At 53.6% G+C, this 13,117-nt stretch overlaps 1 protein-coding gene across 2 annotated transcripts; it reads left to right on the forward strand.

The window, feature by feature from the left end:
• Positions 1–13: 13 nt before the first annotated feature.
• ACAD10 (acyl-CoA dehydrogenase family member 10) lies at positions 14–12,739 on the forward strand. 2 transcript variants are annotated; one of them, XM_061374741.1, is made up of 15 exons: positions 14–90; positions 742–952; positions 1,464–1,612; positions 2,356–2,547; positions 4,082–4,240; positions 5,003–5,162; positions 5,502–5,643; positions 6,039–6,107; positions 6,670–6,851; positions 7,315–7,465; positions 8,172–8,317; positions 9,018–9,191; positions 9,704–10,047; positions 11,671–11,737; positions 12,005–12,739. In XM_061374741.1, exons 2-14 carry the CDS (start codon positions 784–786, stop codon positions 11,731–11,733), a joined length of 2,100 nt encoding a protein of 699 aa, XP_061230725.1. In that variant the 5' UTR covers positions 14–90; positions 742–783; the 3' UTR covers positions 11,734–11,737; positions 12,005–12,739. The 2 variants fall into 2 exon arrangements, with proteins under 2 accessions (XP_061230725.1, XP_061230724.1); XM_061374740.1 differs by lacking the exon at positions 11,671–11,737.
• Positions 12,740–13,117: the final 378 nt, after the last annotated feature.

Here is a 13,117-nt window from a genome sequence, read left to right on the forward strand (position 1 = left end):
ACGGCGACAGCGGCGGAAGGAGCAGGAAGAGGAGGAGGGCGCAGCTGGGGGCTATGAGCGGTGCCCCGCTGCTTCTCGCGAGACTTGGAGGTGAGCTCTCGCGAGAGCGGGGGGCTACGGTTGGCTTACTGGCAAGGGGCCATGGACCCCGTTGCCATGGCAATGCAGCCAAGATGGAGGGCTCAGGCAGCATCCCCTTGGGCTAAAGAACACCCCCATAATTAACTAAAACGTTAAAACCCCTCTTCCTTCCTTGCCCCCCACACGCACCACGTTGGTATGTTGCAGCTCAGGGCTGTGCTGTGGTTCATGGTGAAGGAAAAGAAACTAAAATCCCAGCCATGGAAATAAGGACTTTGCTTCATGGCATAGAGGTGTCTGTGAAGGGTGAAGGATGCCCTGGTAATCAAAACAGCAGCATCCTATAGCCTCTGTAATACATCTTTGAAACCCAGCATTGTCTGGCATCGTAGACAATTAACTTGAGCAACACTGGGTTCATGGACTGCTGCATCAATAGAGAAGCAGCAAGGATAGAGTCACTTTGCAAAGGTTTGCTGTGATTTGTAATCAGTAGTGTTTTAATGATGTGTGTTAGTGATAAATCATGCTGTGCCTTTGAAGGGCACAAGGACCCTGTGTAAAACCACTCTTGGTGGGACACTTCATGCACATGAATAAACACTCACCCCTGTAATTCAGTGCTCTGTGTCCTATATCCCATCTCCTCGCTCCATACAGGCCAGCTGTAGTTTTCCTACCACCCTCAGCGTGGTTCCCAGGATGTACCCATGGAGCATCACCCGCGCCGCCCCGTACCTGCTGCGTGCTGGGATGCGGCAGCACCTGCAGGGATCAGTCCATCAGAGCCAGTCCAGATGGTGCCACTACAGAGCCGTGATCTTCCACGCTGGCGGAGCGCTCCTCCCATCCCCTTACAAGACAGCCGCGGGTCTGTATTCCCATTTGCTCCTGTTGCTTCCAGGCATGGAAGGAAAGTAGATTCCCAGTGACCCTGTGGGTTGCTGGGGGTTCTGGTGAGATGCTCAAGAGCTTGCCATGATGATGATGGTACACCATGATGATGATGGTACCTCTGGTGTCACCAGAAGCACCAAAACAGCAACCGGTAGCAGTGCTGACAGCTCCAGGTCAGCGCCTGAACCCATCTGGTGCTGAACCTGTTCTATAGTGATGCTGTCTGATACCACCCAATGTTACAGCCCCTCAGCATGCTTTAACAGCTCCATGTTTTCACCCCAAGGTACCGCACCGAAAATAGAGGTGAGGTGCTTCAGCTCGGAGAATGTCCGAACCTCCTGTCTGTGTCTGGGTAAACTGCAGCGGTCCACGTCAGTTCTCATGGGTGCTGGTTGATGGATCAGACCCCAAAGGGGTTCCAAGCTGATTTCCCAGTTCTGATGTTGCCAAACGTGCTCTTTCCTGGCTTTCTTCCTCTGCAGACTGGGAGGCCCAGGACTGTGTTCCAGCCGGCACCATACAGCGAGCTGTGTTCTCTGGAGGGGAGAACAGCCTCTCCCTGAAGTACACGAGAGGAGAGCTGACAACTGTGGAGTTTCTGCAGGAACTGGGCCGGCAGTGCTTTGGGACTGTAAGCCAAAACCCCCTCCTCTCTTTGTGCTTCCTGACTGCAGGGGAATGGGATCCAGAAGGGAGGGAAGAGCAGCTTTTAAAAGCAGTCCTTTGGAAGGGTCTGGATGTAGCATCCAGGAAGCATTGCTGTCTGCTCAGGGCATACTTGTCCTTGCTGTCGTCATTCTGGTACCCAGGCTGGATGTTCAGCTGAATTTGCCTTTGCCTCCACCAGCCTCTTCCTGCATGTTTCACAATGGTTTCATTTCACAACACCTCTAGAATCAGTGGAGATGAGAAGTCAGAGCCAGAAACCAGCTGAAAGGCTTTTGCTGTTACTTCATACACAGACCATGGTCCTTAGGATCAGTAGAAGCCCCTCCAACACAGCTTTAGGAACCCTCTTTCGAATAAAGCCTTTCCAAAACAGCTCAGTCCAAAACGCCAATTCCTTTCCTGCCTGCAGGATTTCTCTCTAACCCGCCTTGGTTTCGTGGCAGACACAGCCCTGGTGCGTTTCTCTCTCCCAAAATCAGCCCTTGATGTCTGCTGCTGCTCCTGCAGAATGAGTAATGTGAGAACACTGCTTTATTTGGTCTAAGCAATTTAGCTGGGAGCTTCAGTGCCTGCCTTCTGCTGCCAAAGGAAGCAGGACACCAAGATGAGATGATCGGGCAATCTACCTACCCAAGCAGTCTGCTTTTCCTCCCTGCTTAAAACCACTCTATGGGTAATTACCATTCTTGGGGTTTGGTTTCTTAGGCAAACGTCCATGTTCCAGTGGACTCTTTGCTCTCTGCCTTAATCAGAAAGGAGATGATAAAACAGCTCCCCATAATGGCAGAAGCAGTACAGTGTATCCGTGCAGAAGGTCTTAAGACAGCTCTTCTGATGGACAACTTCTGCCTGCTGAATGGGAAGAGCCTCCTGCCCCTACAAAAGCACTTTGATGTGGTAAGTCTGGATGGATCCTAAAATGCGTTCCTGTAGGTTTCTAGGAAGCAGCAACTGGACTTCTTTACATGCAGGTACCAAATGACAGGCAGCCAGCAGCACGTGTTAGCAGCTGTAAATGTAACTGCCTGTGGTGGTGCTTCCTGGCAGAATTCATTGCAGTGGCTGGGCCTTGGAGAGGGTCTGAGTGAGGGGCAGGTACTTGTGCATGTGAAAATTCACTGCAGAATGCCCACACAACCACAAGTATCTGTGTAACAGGCATAGGGAGATAGAGGTTATAGATATAACATATATATAGATCTATCTTTATATAGATAATAGGTTGATAAAGGGCTTAGGAGCTGGAACACTACACAAGCAATAAATGTCATTCCCCAGTGCCCCTGCCTGCTTCATATTTAGTCCTTTTAAAGCCTGTTTCATCCCAAAGAACTGGGAATCCCACATCTCCAACACACCAACCTGCCTGAGCTGCTGAGCAGGCAGAGACCCCTCTCCCAGCACGCTTCCTGCTGCAGAGATGAAGCAGATCAGCTGTGAGCCTCCAGGCTGGTTCGAGGGGCTTCGCTTTGACAGGCATCTATGGGGACTCAGATCTGCATGACAGAAAATTGGCTTCTTTTTATGTGCCCCAACTCAAACCTTCAAATTCCAGGAGTTTATTCGTGAGTGAAGTTTGTTTTATAGCCTTAAGACAATAAAATGTGCAAAGAAGAGTCACCTTGTCACCATTACATCATTATGCGCTCAGCTTTCTGTGCGGTGGCACTGGTGCCTGTGAAGTTGTCATAGCAGAGTGATGCTCTGTTGGGATGCTCTGTGGTGCTTCTTTTCATCCCAGACTGTTTCAAAGCCCTTCACTAACCATCACCTATCTGGTGTCATTACTCATGCGGCGTGGCTCTTCTGTAACAGCAGGCAACAGCACTGCATAGTAATTAGTGGGGGAAGAAATTAATTGAATGTGGATTTCCATTAGCATTGGCTTTTATATCTATGTAATAGATTCATTTCTATTCCTGGAGTGTCTCTCAGTGCCAGGGTGAAATACTGCTTGAACTGGTTATGATTGGGAGGGCAGCGTGAGCGTTCAGAGACTAACTCGATACTTTGGCCCCAGTGTGAGCAGGTGACTGTGGTCAACATCTCTGCTGCTGTGTGGTCGATAGGTGTAGTGGTCAGGACATCACTTTCCCAGATCATTTGGAAGGTGGTGCAACCCAAGGCTTTCTTGGACAGCATTGAGCAATTGGTTCAGCACAGTCTGGGATATCCAGTCCTTGCTGGATCTCTTCCATCTGAGAACTGGCTCATCCTGTTTAGCTGATTTGGCCTGGAAGAGCCAGAGCCTTGGCACCCATGCTGTCACTTGAATCTTGTCCTATCCAGCTCTTTCAGCCCTCCATGTCCTTTATTTCGCATGCTAATCAGACTGGCAGTCTCTTTCCCACCCTCCCATCCTCCATTTCCAGCCCTGCAGATGACTGTGGTCACAGCAGGCTCATGCATAATCCGTTTGTTGTTGCTGTAGATGGTTGAATCCTACCGGGAAGGGATGGGCAAGGCAGACCCTCAGATCTACAAGCTGTGCTTGGAGCGCTTGGGCATTCAGCCCCAGGAATCCATCTTCCTTGACAACAACAGCCAGAACCTAAAAGCAGCAGCCCAGCTTGGCATCAAAACGGTGCAGGTACAAAGCAAAGCAACCAGGGTGGGCTTTGGTGATGGTTTTTAAGTCCAGAAGCTGTGTTTGGCTTGAGTGGCTCAGGATTTTCAAGTGGCAGTGGCAGATTCGTGTTCCCAAGGCCTTTTGTGTCAGCCTCTCCTTATTCCTGCAGGATGTGGTGGGGTTAAAGGGGAAGATTCCTGGCAGGATGCACTGTTTCATTCACAGCTCTAAACCTTACAGCCAGTGTAACCTTGGAGAAGTCACTTCCTTATGGATCTCCGTTCCCTATTAGAGAAACAGCCCTAATGTGTGGTTGAGATGGGAGAAAATGAGACATGTTTAATGGATGTCTAGAAGCTCTGAGGCATCATGGATCTGTCAGCTGGGACTGGCTGGTTAACCTCCACCTCTGGAGACAGTGAGCAGGAGGGGTTTACTGCAGTGAGGGGACCCCTGGGGGAAGCACAGAACTGATGGGAAGAGTGGACCCTGCTCCCCTGGACTGCACGCAGGGAATTCCAGCTCTTAGCCCAGGCCAAGCTCACAGTGCCCGTGCCACCATAACAGGTATGCCACCAGAACAGAGACCACGGTGGGAGGCTCAGTGAGTATTAGCAATGGTGCTCCATGTTGGCAGGGAATGACCTGTGAATCCCTGTGTGCCTTAGTGGATCGGTGCTATGGAACTCACAGACAATCACATTGCAAGTGTGCAGAGTTCTTTCTTTCCCAGGCAATTTGATCTGCTGCTATCACCCCATACTCTCTCCTTCCTGCTTTCAGGTGGATGATCCAGGAATGGCATTCAAAGAGCTGGAAATGTGTCTGGGCTTCCCTTTGCAAGGGTTTGTTCCATATACCCGTGCAGTCAGATCAAGCATGGATATCCCCAAAGACAATCTGCAGCAGTACCTTGAGGATGTCCTCGGTGACCACACCACAGGTATCACAGTGCTTCCTGCTCTTCAGCCTCAGAGCTCACCTGTTCTGGAGCCATTGGCTCTTTCTGTCATACAACAGAAGGCTCCTAACCTCCAAGCAAACAGTACAGACGCTCAGTGTATCCCAGAAATGGGAAATAACACTTTAGGACTTCCTCATCTGGGAGGGGTTCGGCACAACAAATTGATGCTGGGAGTGTTCCTGGTCTGTGAGCCATCTATGAGCTATTGCCATGCTCCCCAGGGATTTGGGACTCAGGTGCAGGGTCCTGATTGCAAGGAAGGGATGTAAACCCTATAGAAGCTCCTGGCTCTGCTGACCCCCTGCTCTCTCCCCGCAGGCCCGTTGGTGTTACGACAGTTTGGCCATGGACACTCCTCCCACACCTATTCTGTCAGGTTTGGAGATCACTTGCTAGTGCTGAAGAAGGAGCCCTCTGACAGCCCACATCCCTCAGGCTCTGCTGTCAGAAGGGAATACAGGTGAGAAGGAGTCTGCTCCTCCTTCCAGCTGAGCAGGAACGAATCCACTCCTGTGGATCCCAGACAACCCCATCCTAGGGACAGTGCTCCATTCCAGCCTGTTCCACATCAGACACACCACTCTGTATCCCAGTCTGTGATCTCAGCAGCAGGACACTTGTGCAAGAGCAGCTGGGATCCCCCCTTGGTTTTCCAGAGTGTGTTGGATAAGGTCTGAGGGCCACAGGAAGGTTTTGGTGTGCTTCTTTTGCCTACCTCCAGCCATGTTGCTTTAGTGTATTTAAAACTGAGCACAGGACTCTAATACCGTGTGTCTGCCTGGCAACACTGCAGCTCTAGTACTGACTCCCTAATGCCTTTCTGTGCTGACACAGCTCTCTGGCTCGCCCTGGCAGGTTACTGAAGGCTCTTGCTGAAGCTGGTGTTCCTGTTCCCTCCGTACTTGCCCTCTGTGAGGACAGAAGGTAATCTTGTCCCTTACCTTCCACTCTGTGCTTGAAAACCTCAGCCAGATTCCTGCAAAGGTGAGGAGAGAAGGAGCCAGACCTCACCAAGTGCACTGGGCTCATTGGTGTTTGTCCAGTCTTGGGCTAGAGGAGCCTCTGGAAGTTCAAAGGACAGAAACACTTTTGTTTGGCTTGGTTGAGGTGTGTCCTGTTTAGCAGTTAAGCAAGTGCTGTCTTTGAAAGGCAGCTCTAAAGCAGTGGCTGGGGCTTCCCACTGACCCGGTACACTCAGGGTTCCAATAAGGACGTGATCTTTCTGACTGCCAGCCCTCAGACTTGCCCCAAGATCCCCATCCATGACAGCAGCAAGCCTGCAGGCAGCACAGCCACGCTCACATCCCTGCTGCCTGCAGCAGCAAAGCCTCTGCACTGCGGTTAAATGTGTGTCCATCATCTGTGGTGCCTGTGTGCGCTCTGACAGCCTGGCTCCGCAGCCCACAGCAGCCTAAGCCCAGGTGAGACTGAGGGCTGGCAGGCAGCAGGATTAACCTCAGCCCCGCTGCTTCCCCTTGCTCCCCAGCACCCTTGGCACACCCTTCTACCTGATGGAGCACTGTGCTGGCCGTATCTACAGCGACACCTCCTTCACTGCGCTGCAGCCAGGCCAACGGAGAGCTCTTTATGCTGCTATGAGCCAAGTCCTGTCCAAGATCCACAGCGTAGACCTCAAAGCAGCCAAACTGGAGGAGCTCAGGGAGCACGGTGAGAGAAGCCTGTGTGTCCTCTGTCACTGTTTTCTTCTCCTGTAGATCAGCATTTTGAGGGATGAGCTCAGGTACAGGGCTTGAGCTGAGCTTGAGGGCAGCTGGGAGAGCGCAGATGGGCAGCAGGGTGCCTGGATGCTCAGGAGCGGTGTGAGGATGTGGAGAGCTGCTTTAGATCCTCCCGGTCTGTGTTGCCTGCCAGCAGTCCCCAGAGCTTCCTGCCATGAGCAAGGGCTGGCTGTGGGTGCAGGAGTAACTTGTTTGCTGCTGCCTTTGACCAAGCTTCCCCAGCTCCTCCGGTCTCTCTGCAGAGCTACATCAGTTTGGACCCTTGGAGCTTGTAGCAGGGTGCTGGATCTGTTTGGCTGTTTTCTGTTTTCTTCATGCATCTTCTATGCACCTCTTTTGAAGCCTCTTTGTGCCGGTCCCTTTCCCTCAGAGCCTTCATTCCTCTGTTTCAGGTAATTACATTCAGCAGCAAGTCGAGACCTGGACGAAGCAGTACCGAGCCATGGAAACTCATGTTATCCCAGCCATGGAGAGACTCATCGAGTGGCTGCCTCTGCACTTGCCTGCCTCTCAGCAGACAACACTTGTGCACGGGGATTTCAGGTACTGCTTGGCTGCCAGCACTGCCCTGGAGCACATCCCAGGCACCAGAGAGGGACACATTGTGTAGAGCAGTGTGTAAACACCAGAGAGGTGCTGAGCGGGGCTGGTACAGCAGCTTCAGAGCAGTCCAGAAGCTGGGCTCTGGGTCAAGCTCAGCATCCCCCAGGTGATGGGGGCCACTGCAATCTTGTTGCCTCATGGGTCTTGCAGAGTTTCTTTGCCCAGCCGCTGTAAACACTGCTCTAACACTGGTGGATCAACTCCTGCACCCTGGCAGGATGGTGCCCTCTCTGTTTCCTCCTCAGTAGGCTGCTGTGCTCAGTAGGCTTTACTACACCTCATCAGGCACGTTCCAGCGCAGGGCCTGGAGTCATTGTGTGCCTTGGAAACGACCAGGAAATCCCCTTGGACAGTGATTTGCCTGCCTCACTTTTTGGCTGGCCCGTCCTGTAACATCTGCTGATGCTCTGAGGCTCTGAGGAGCTTGGTTTCATTGTTCCCAGCACAGCTCAGTTCATCATTAATCAGGGAGTAATCTCCATCCTCCCTGACCTGTGCCTGCAGAAATCAGTGTTCCACTTGGTGCAGCCTCCTGAAGGACTCAGCAGCTTGTGAAGGGCACTGGAATCACCTACTGGTGCTGAGCACTGGGATCTTCTTCCCTGTCTTGAGACCTTTCTGATCTCTTTTTTCCCCTCTGATACAGGATGGACAAGCTGGTCTTTCATCCAGACAGGCCAGAAGTCCTCGCTGTCCTTGGCTGGAAGCGTGCAGCTCTAGGAGATCCCATCTCTGATTTGGCAAATAGCTGTATGGCCTACTTCCTGCCACCTCACTTCAGTGCACTGAGAGGTACAGAGAGGGGCAAAGCCACATCTGACACACAGAGACAGGAACTAGAGTCCAGAAACAGATTAACTCCTGCCCAGAGAGCTCAGCTGATGGCTGGGCTCATTGCAGCTTGGGGGAGCTGCGGGTCTTACACCATATTCCCTGCTCTCCCATTTTTCCCTTCCCTAAAGAACCCTGCAGGGTGGAAACATCTTTCTGCATGTGCAGATGGGTCACCCCATCCCCAGTTTGTTTCATGTCTGTCACCCATCTGTTCTGGTTGGTGCCATCACCCAGCTCCTGAGCAGGGACCTTTGGTGCTGGTGATGTCAGGGCCTTGCTCCACAGCTTGCAAAACTGCATTTAAAGCTCAGTTTGGGTTATTTTCCCTCTCACTTCAGCTGTGGAGCTGGGGAGCTGTGAGCCAGGGCAGCCCAGGAGGAGTTTGTCCCCAGTTACACACTTGTTAACAGTATAAGGTTAACCCCAGAGCAAAACGATTCCAGCATTAGGGGAGCATCTGTCAGTCAGAAAACCGCCCCATCTGCACTTCACCTCCCTGGGCTGGTGCGAAACCCACTGTGTGTCTGCAGCCAGGGCAGCTGCTGGATGGGGGAGTCTCCACAGCTCCATGGCTGTGCCTCCAGCTTCACATCATCCCCGGAAACCTCTGAGCTCCTCACTGGCTGCTGACTCACTGTTGCCTCTTCACACCTTCCAGGCTTGAGGAAGTGTGACCTGGGGCACCTGGGAGTGCCCACGGCGGAGGAGTATTCCCAGATGTACTGGAGCCACATGGGAGCGGAGCGACCGGATAACTGGGATTTCTACCTGGCCTTTGCCTTTTTCCGGCTGGCTGCAGCGCTGCAGGGACCCTGCAAGCAGCCGGGGGCAGGTGAGGAGCCCACCCCACCAGCTCTGCATGGGGCACGCACACAGGCAGGGCTGCTCTGACCTCTCAGGGTGGCCGTTGCATCCCGCAAACAGAAGGAAGGGCGAAAGGGAGCACACACAGAGCATCCCCCGGCAGATGCTGCTTGCTGGATGCCTGTGTGCTCCTCACACAGTGGTTGCCGGGTGCTCTCCTTCATGGGGGGACTGAGCAGAGTTCAGAGCTCAAGGCTGTGTCCCACAGGTGGAGCTCCCAGACCTTCAAACTGAGCACCACGGAGACCCAGAGGCAGGGAGGTGCTGTGAGCTCTCAGTGCTGTTTTATCTGCACACAGCAGGCCTGGCCTGGGGGTCTTTATCAGAGAAAACTGAGATGTTACTTTCATATTCCTTCGCAAGGAGTTTCCCCAGGTCCTGATGGGCTGGCCCGGACAAGGGCATTGGTGCTGCTTGGGATGTGACTACGAAACACGGGCTCTTCCAAGGAAAAGTGTCCGATTCTTCTCTCCTCCGCAGGGAAGCCAGCCCCAGGTGGAAGCAGCCCACAGGATGTAGAGTTCGTGGCTGACCTGGCTTGGGATTTTGCCATCAAAGAAGGATTCCGTGTGTTTGACAGCCTCCCCAGCACACGACCTTACAGCACCTGGGCCAGGCAAGGGCCGCTCCTCAGCAGGAGCTATGGTACCTGGTCATGCCCTGGGGCAGCTTCTGTCCCCAGAGTCCCCCTGGTCACTCCCACCACCAGTGTCTTGGGTTTGGCCCAGAGTCTTTACTACAAGCTGGACAAGACCATGGGCATCCAGTGGGGTTTGCTGATTTCACAGCCCAGGAGGACTCCGCATCCTCTTCTAGAACTGACGGTGAGACATCCTCCTTCCTAAAGTTGCTTTGCATCACCTGCACAAGGGCAGGGGACTGTGGCATGCCTCTGAGCGCCCTTGCTTTCCTGGTCACATCAGATGTGTGGCATTCATAGAGTCCAGTGACTTAGAGGGGAATGGCTTCCTGTTGCTGCTATGCTGGAGTAACAGAGTTCATGTTCTGTGACACAGCACTTCAGGCGCTGGCGCTCCCTTCCAGGGTGAGCAGATAGAACCTGCTCCTGAAGACACCCCCATCAGCAAACAGGCGCTTGCCCAGGACTTATCACCCCATCAGGCGATAAGCAGAGGGTGATCAGCAGTGCAGGCTCTGGGGCACTGCTTAGACTTTGGCCCTGCCACTGTCCTGGGCTCTCCTGTGCAGAACAGCTGCTGCTGCAGCCCTAAACCCTCCAGTGGAGGGACACGGGGCATTGCTGGTGTGGTGGGGAGGAAGCAGACACCAGCTAGAAAAGGTACTTGCCCATGTGGGGGGGGCAGTGGCAGAGAGGGGAGCAGCATCATCTCTCTGCCTCTGCCAGTGCAAGGCAGGTCAATAGATGGGTATCAGGACCCCTGCGTGCCCTGCCCAGGCTCTGGTTTCTCTGTGCTTCCAGTGCTGGTGACTGTGGCTCAGGAGCTCGTGCCCCTGTTGGCTGGTGTTGCAAATAGATTTGTTGGGAACTGTGTCATGAGTAATGGCTCACAGAGTGTGTCATGAGAGCAAGCCTCCCCATCCTGGGCTTTATACAGGTTATACTCGGTGTGCTCTAGTGACGCTACCACATTCTAGGGGATTCCTTAACCACCTTTTAGCTACCAGGAAAGAATCCCATCTGTTGGTTCAGCCCTTTGGAAGCATTTCCTTGTGCTCTGGAAGAAACCAGCAAGTCCCAGCACTTGAGGGTGCTTAGGAGCTGATCCACTGAGAAGATGGACAGGGAGGGGGAAGGAGCAGCTCTGGGGAGTCTGGAAGTGCTGAGCAGAGCAGATCTCATCCTCCTCAGAAACACTCTTCAGAGCTGGGAGGGAATCACCAAGTGTCCAAGCAGCAGGACTGCCATGCGCCCTGCTCCATACCTTGGGCTTGTCTGGGGGTCACAGAGCCCCCCAAGCCCTGCCACCTCCCCGGCTGTCCCATTGCTCTTTCCCTTGGCATTGCCCCTGTTGTGAAAGCCAGGGGAGGAGTCTTGCTGCCTGCAGCAGAAAGATAACACAGTTCAGTGCTGAGCAGCCAAAGAGACTGGGACTGTGAGCTGGGCAAGGGCCAAGGGGAAGGGTGAGCTCTCCTCGTGCCAGCTGGCACCGCAGGGCAGAGGTTCACCCCAGCGCATTCACTCCCCTGAACAGGGCAGCATCTCAGCTGGTCCTGCCCCAGCCTGCACAAGGAGCCAGCAGACTTTGCCTCTTGGTCCTGGAGGTCTCCCTTCCCCACAGTTTTCCAGGAGATCCTCTCGAGAGGAGCAGGAAAGCTCTGTTTCTCTTTCAGAGCAAGCATAGATGTGTTTGGCCAAAGCACTGGGCACAGCATCGAGCCTGGGAGGGAGCCAGGGCTGGATACTGAAGGCCAGCACCAGGGCAGAGGGATGCAGGAAGATGTGATGTCTCATCCTCTTCCACCAGGCACAAAGTGGCAGGAGCCAGGCAGTGACTGACAATGACCCTGCAGGCCATGGATCGGGATAGCCAGGTGAGCAGGCACATGCACCTAATATTTGTCCCTTCTCTGGCACAAATAAAGCAGCACAAGGACACCTCCCTGTCCCTTCTGGGCCTCCTCCACACCGGGAACGAGTCTGAGGCCCATGAGTGTGAGGGATGACTTGTCCTGTCTGTTGTGGGGTCCCTGGTGAGGCCATTTCCCCAGCACCACATTCCCCAGGGCATCTGGAAGGGGCTGGGACATTCTGCTGCCCCACACGTGCCCCGCATGAGCTTTGATCCTGCTCTCACACAGGTCTCTGGAGCAGAGCATCTCAGCAGTGCAGCCCCCAGCCCGGTGCTTTGCTCAGGCCTGAGCTCCACGTCTGGCTGAATGTCCTGTGTGGTTCAGAGCACCCTGCACACCACGGCTGAGCCACCACCTGAGACTGAACCAGCCTGGGAGCTGCTGAATTGCAGTGGTGTTTGCTCTTATCCCGTGTCTGTATCTTCATTGCCAGGCTCAGGAGGTAGGCAGCAAAATCCATCCTTGCATCCTGAGGCTTGCAGGTCAGGAATGACCAGGCTAGGGGTGCAAGACTTGGTGGTGGGAATAAAGAGAATGGAGTAGGGCGACTCCTTCAGCACAGCTCCAGCGACCTGCAGACACTGTTAGAGTCCTTGGGGATACTGGGAACTGAATCAGGTCCTCAGGGACTCTGGATTCAGGGGAGACTCTGGAGCTGGGAGGAGCTGGGGGGTCCCCATGAGGCGATGACTGCAGAGGATCTGTCTGGGTTTCTCTGGGGTCCATGAGATGCAGACTGCATCAGTGGGGGCTTTCAGTGCTCCACAGAGGCCAACAGCAAGGGGAGAGCTGTGAGAACAATTGTGCCACTTCCTGGGCTCTTTATGTAAAGTCTGCTATTAATTCAATCTTAAAGTGATGGGCTCAATATTAATTCAATATTAAAGTGATGGGCTCAATATTAATTCAATATTAAAGTGATGGGCTCAATATTAATTCAATATTAAAGTGATGCGCACACTCCTTGGAATCCTTCTCCAGTTTCCCCAGCACGGGCACAGCCTCACTGCTCACTTTCACACAGCCACATCCATCTGCCCAGCGTTCCCAGCACATCCCAGCTCCCAGGGGCACAAGGGGTGTTGCAGAGGAGCCGCCCTGGCTGTCCAGCACCAGGACCATGGGCTCTAGGGAATCCTTGTAACCTGAACTCCAGTTTCTCCCAGGCTCCAGGCTGGAATTCTGCCTCTGTAGAATTTCAGGCACTTGGCGCTGCTTCAGAAGGGGGAGAGAGCCTGGATCTGAGCCTGGATCTGCCCTGTCCACAGCGGGGATAATTTCCAAGCAGGAACCTGACCTTGGCACCTCCCACCCTTTCATCTCAGGCAGGCTCAATTCCAG

The sequence above is a fragment of the Neopsephotus bourkii genome, unplaced genomic scaffold (assembly GCF_033783945.1).
Source record: "Neopsephotus bourkii isolate Nb327-2 ecotype Australia unplaced genomic scaffold, CSIRO-AGI_Nbou_v1 NB_1652, whole genome shotgun sequence".
NCBI lineage: Eukaryota > Metazoa > Chordata > Aves > Psittaciformes > Psittacidae > Neopsephotus > Neopsephotus bourkii.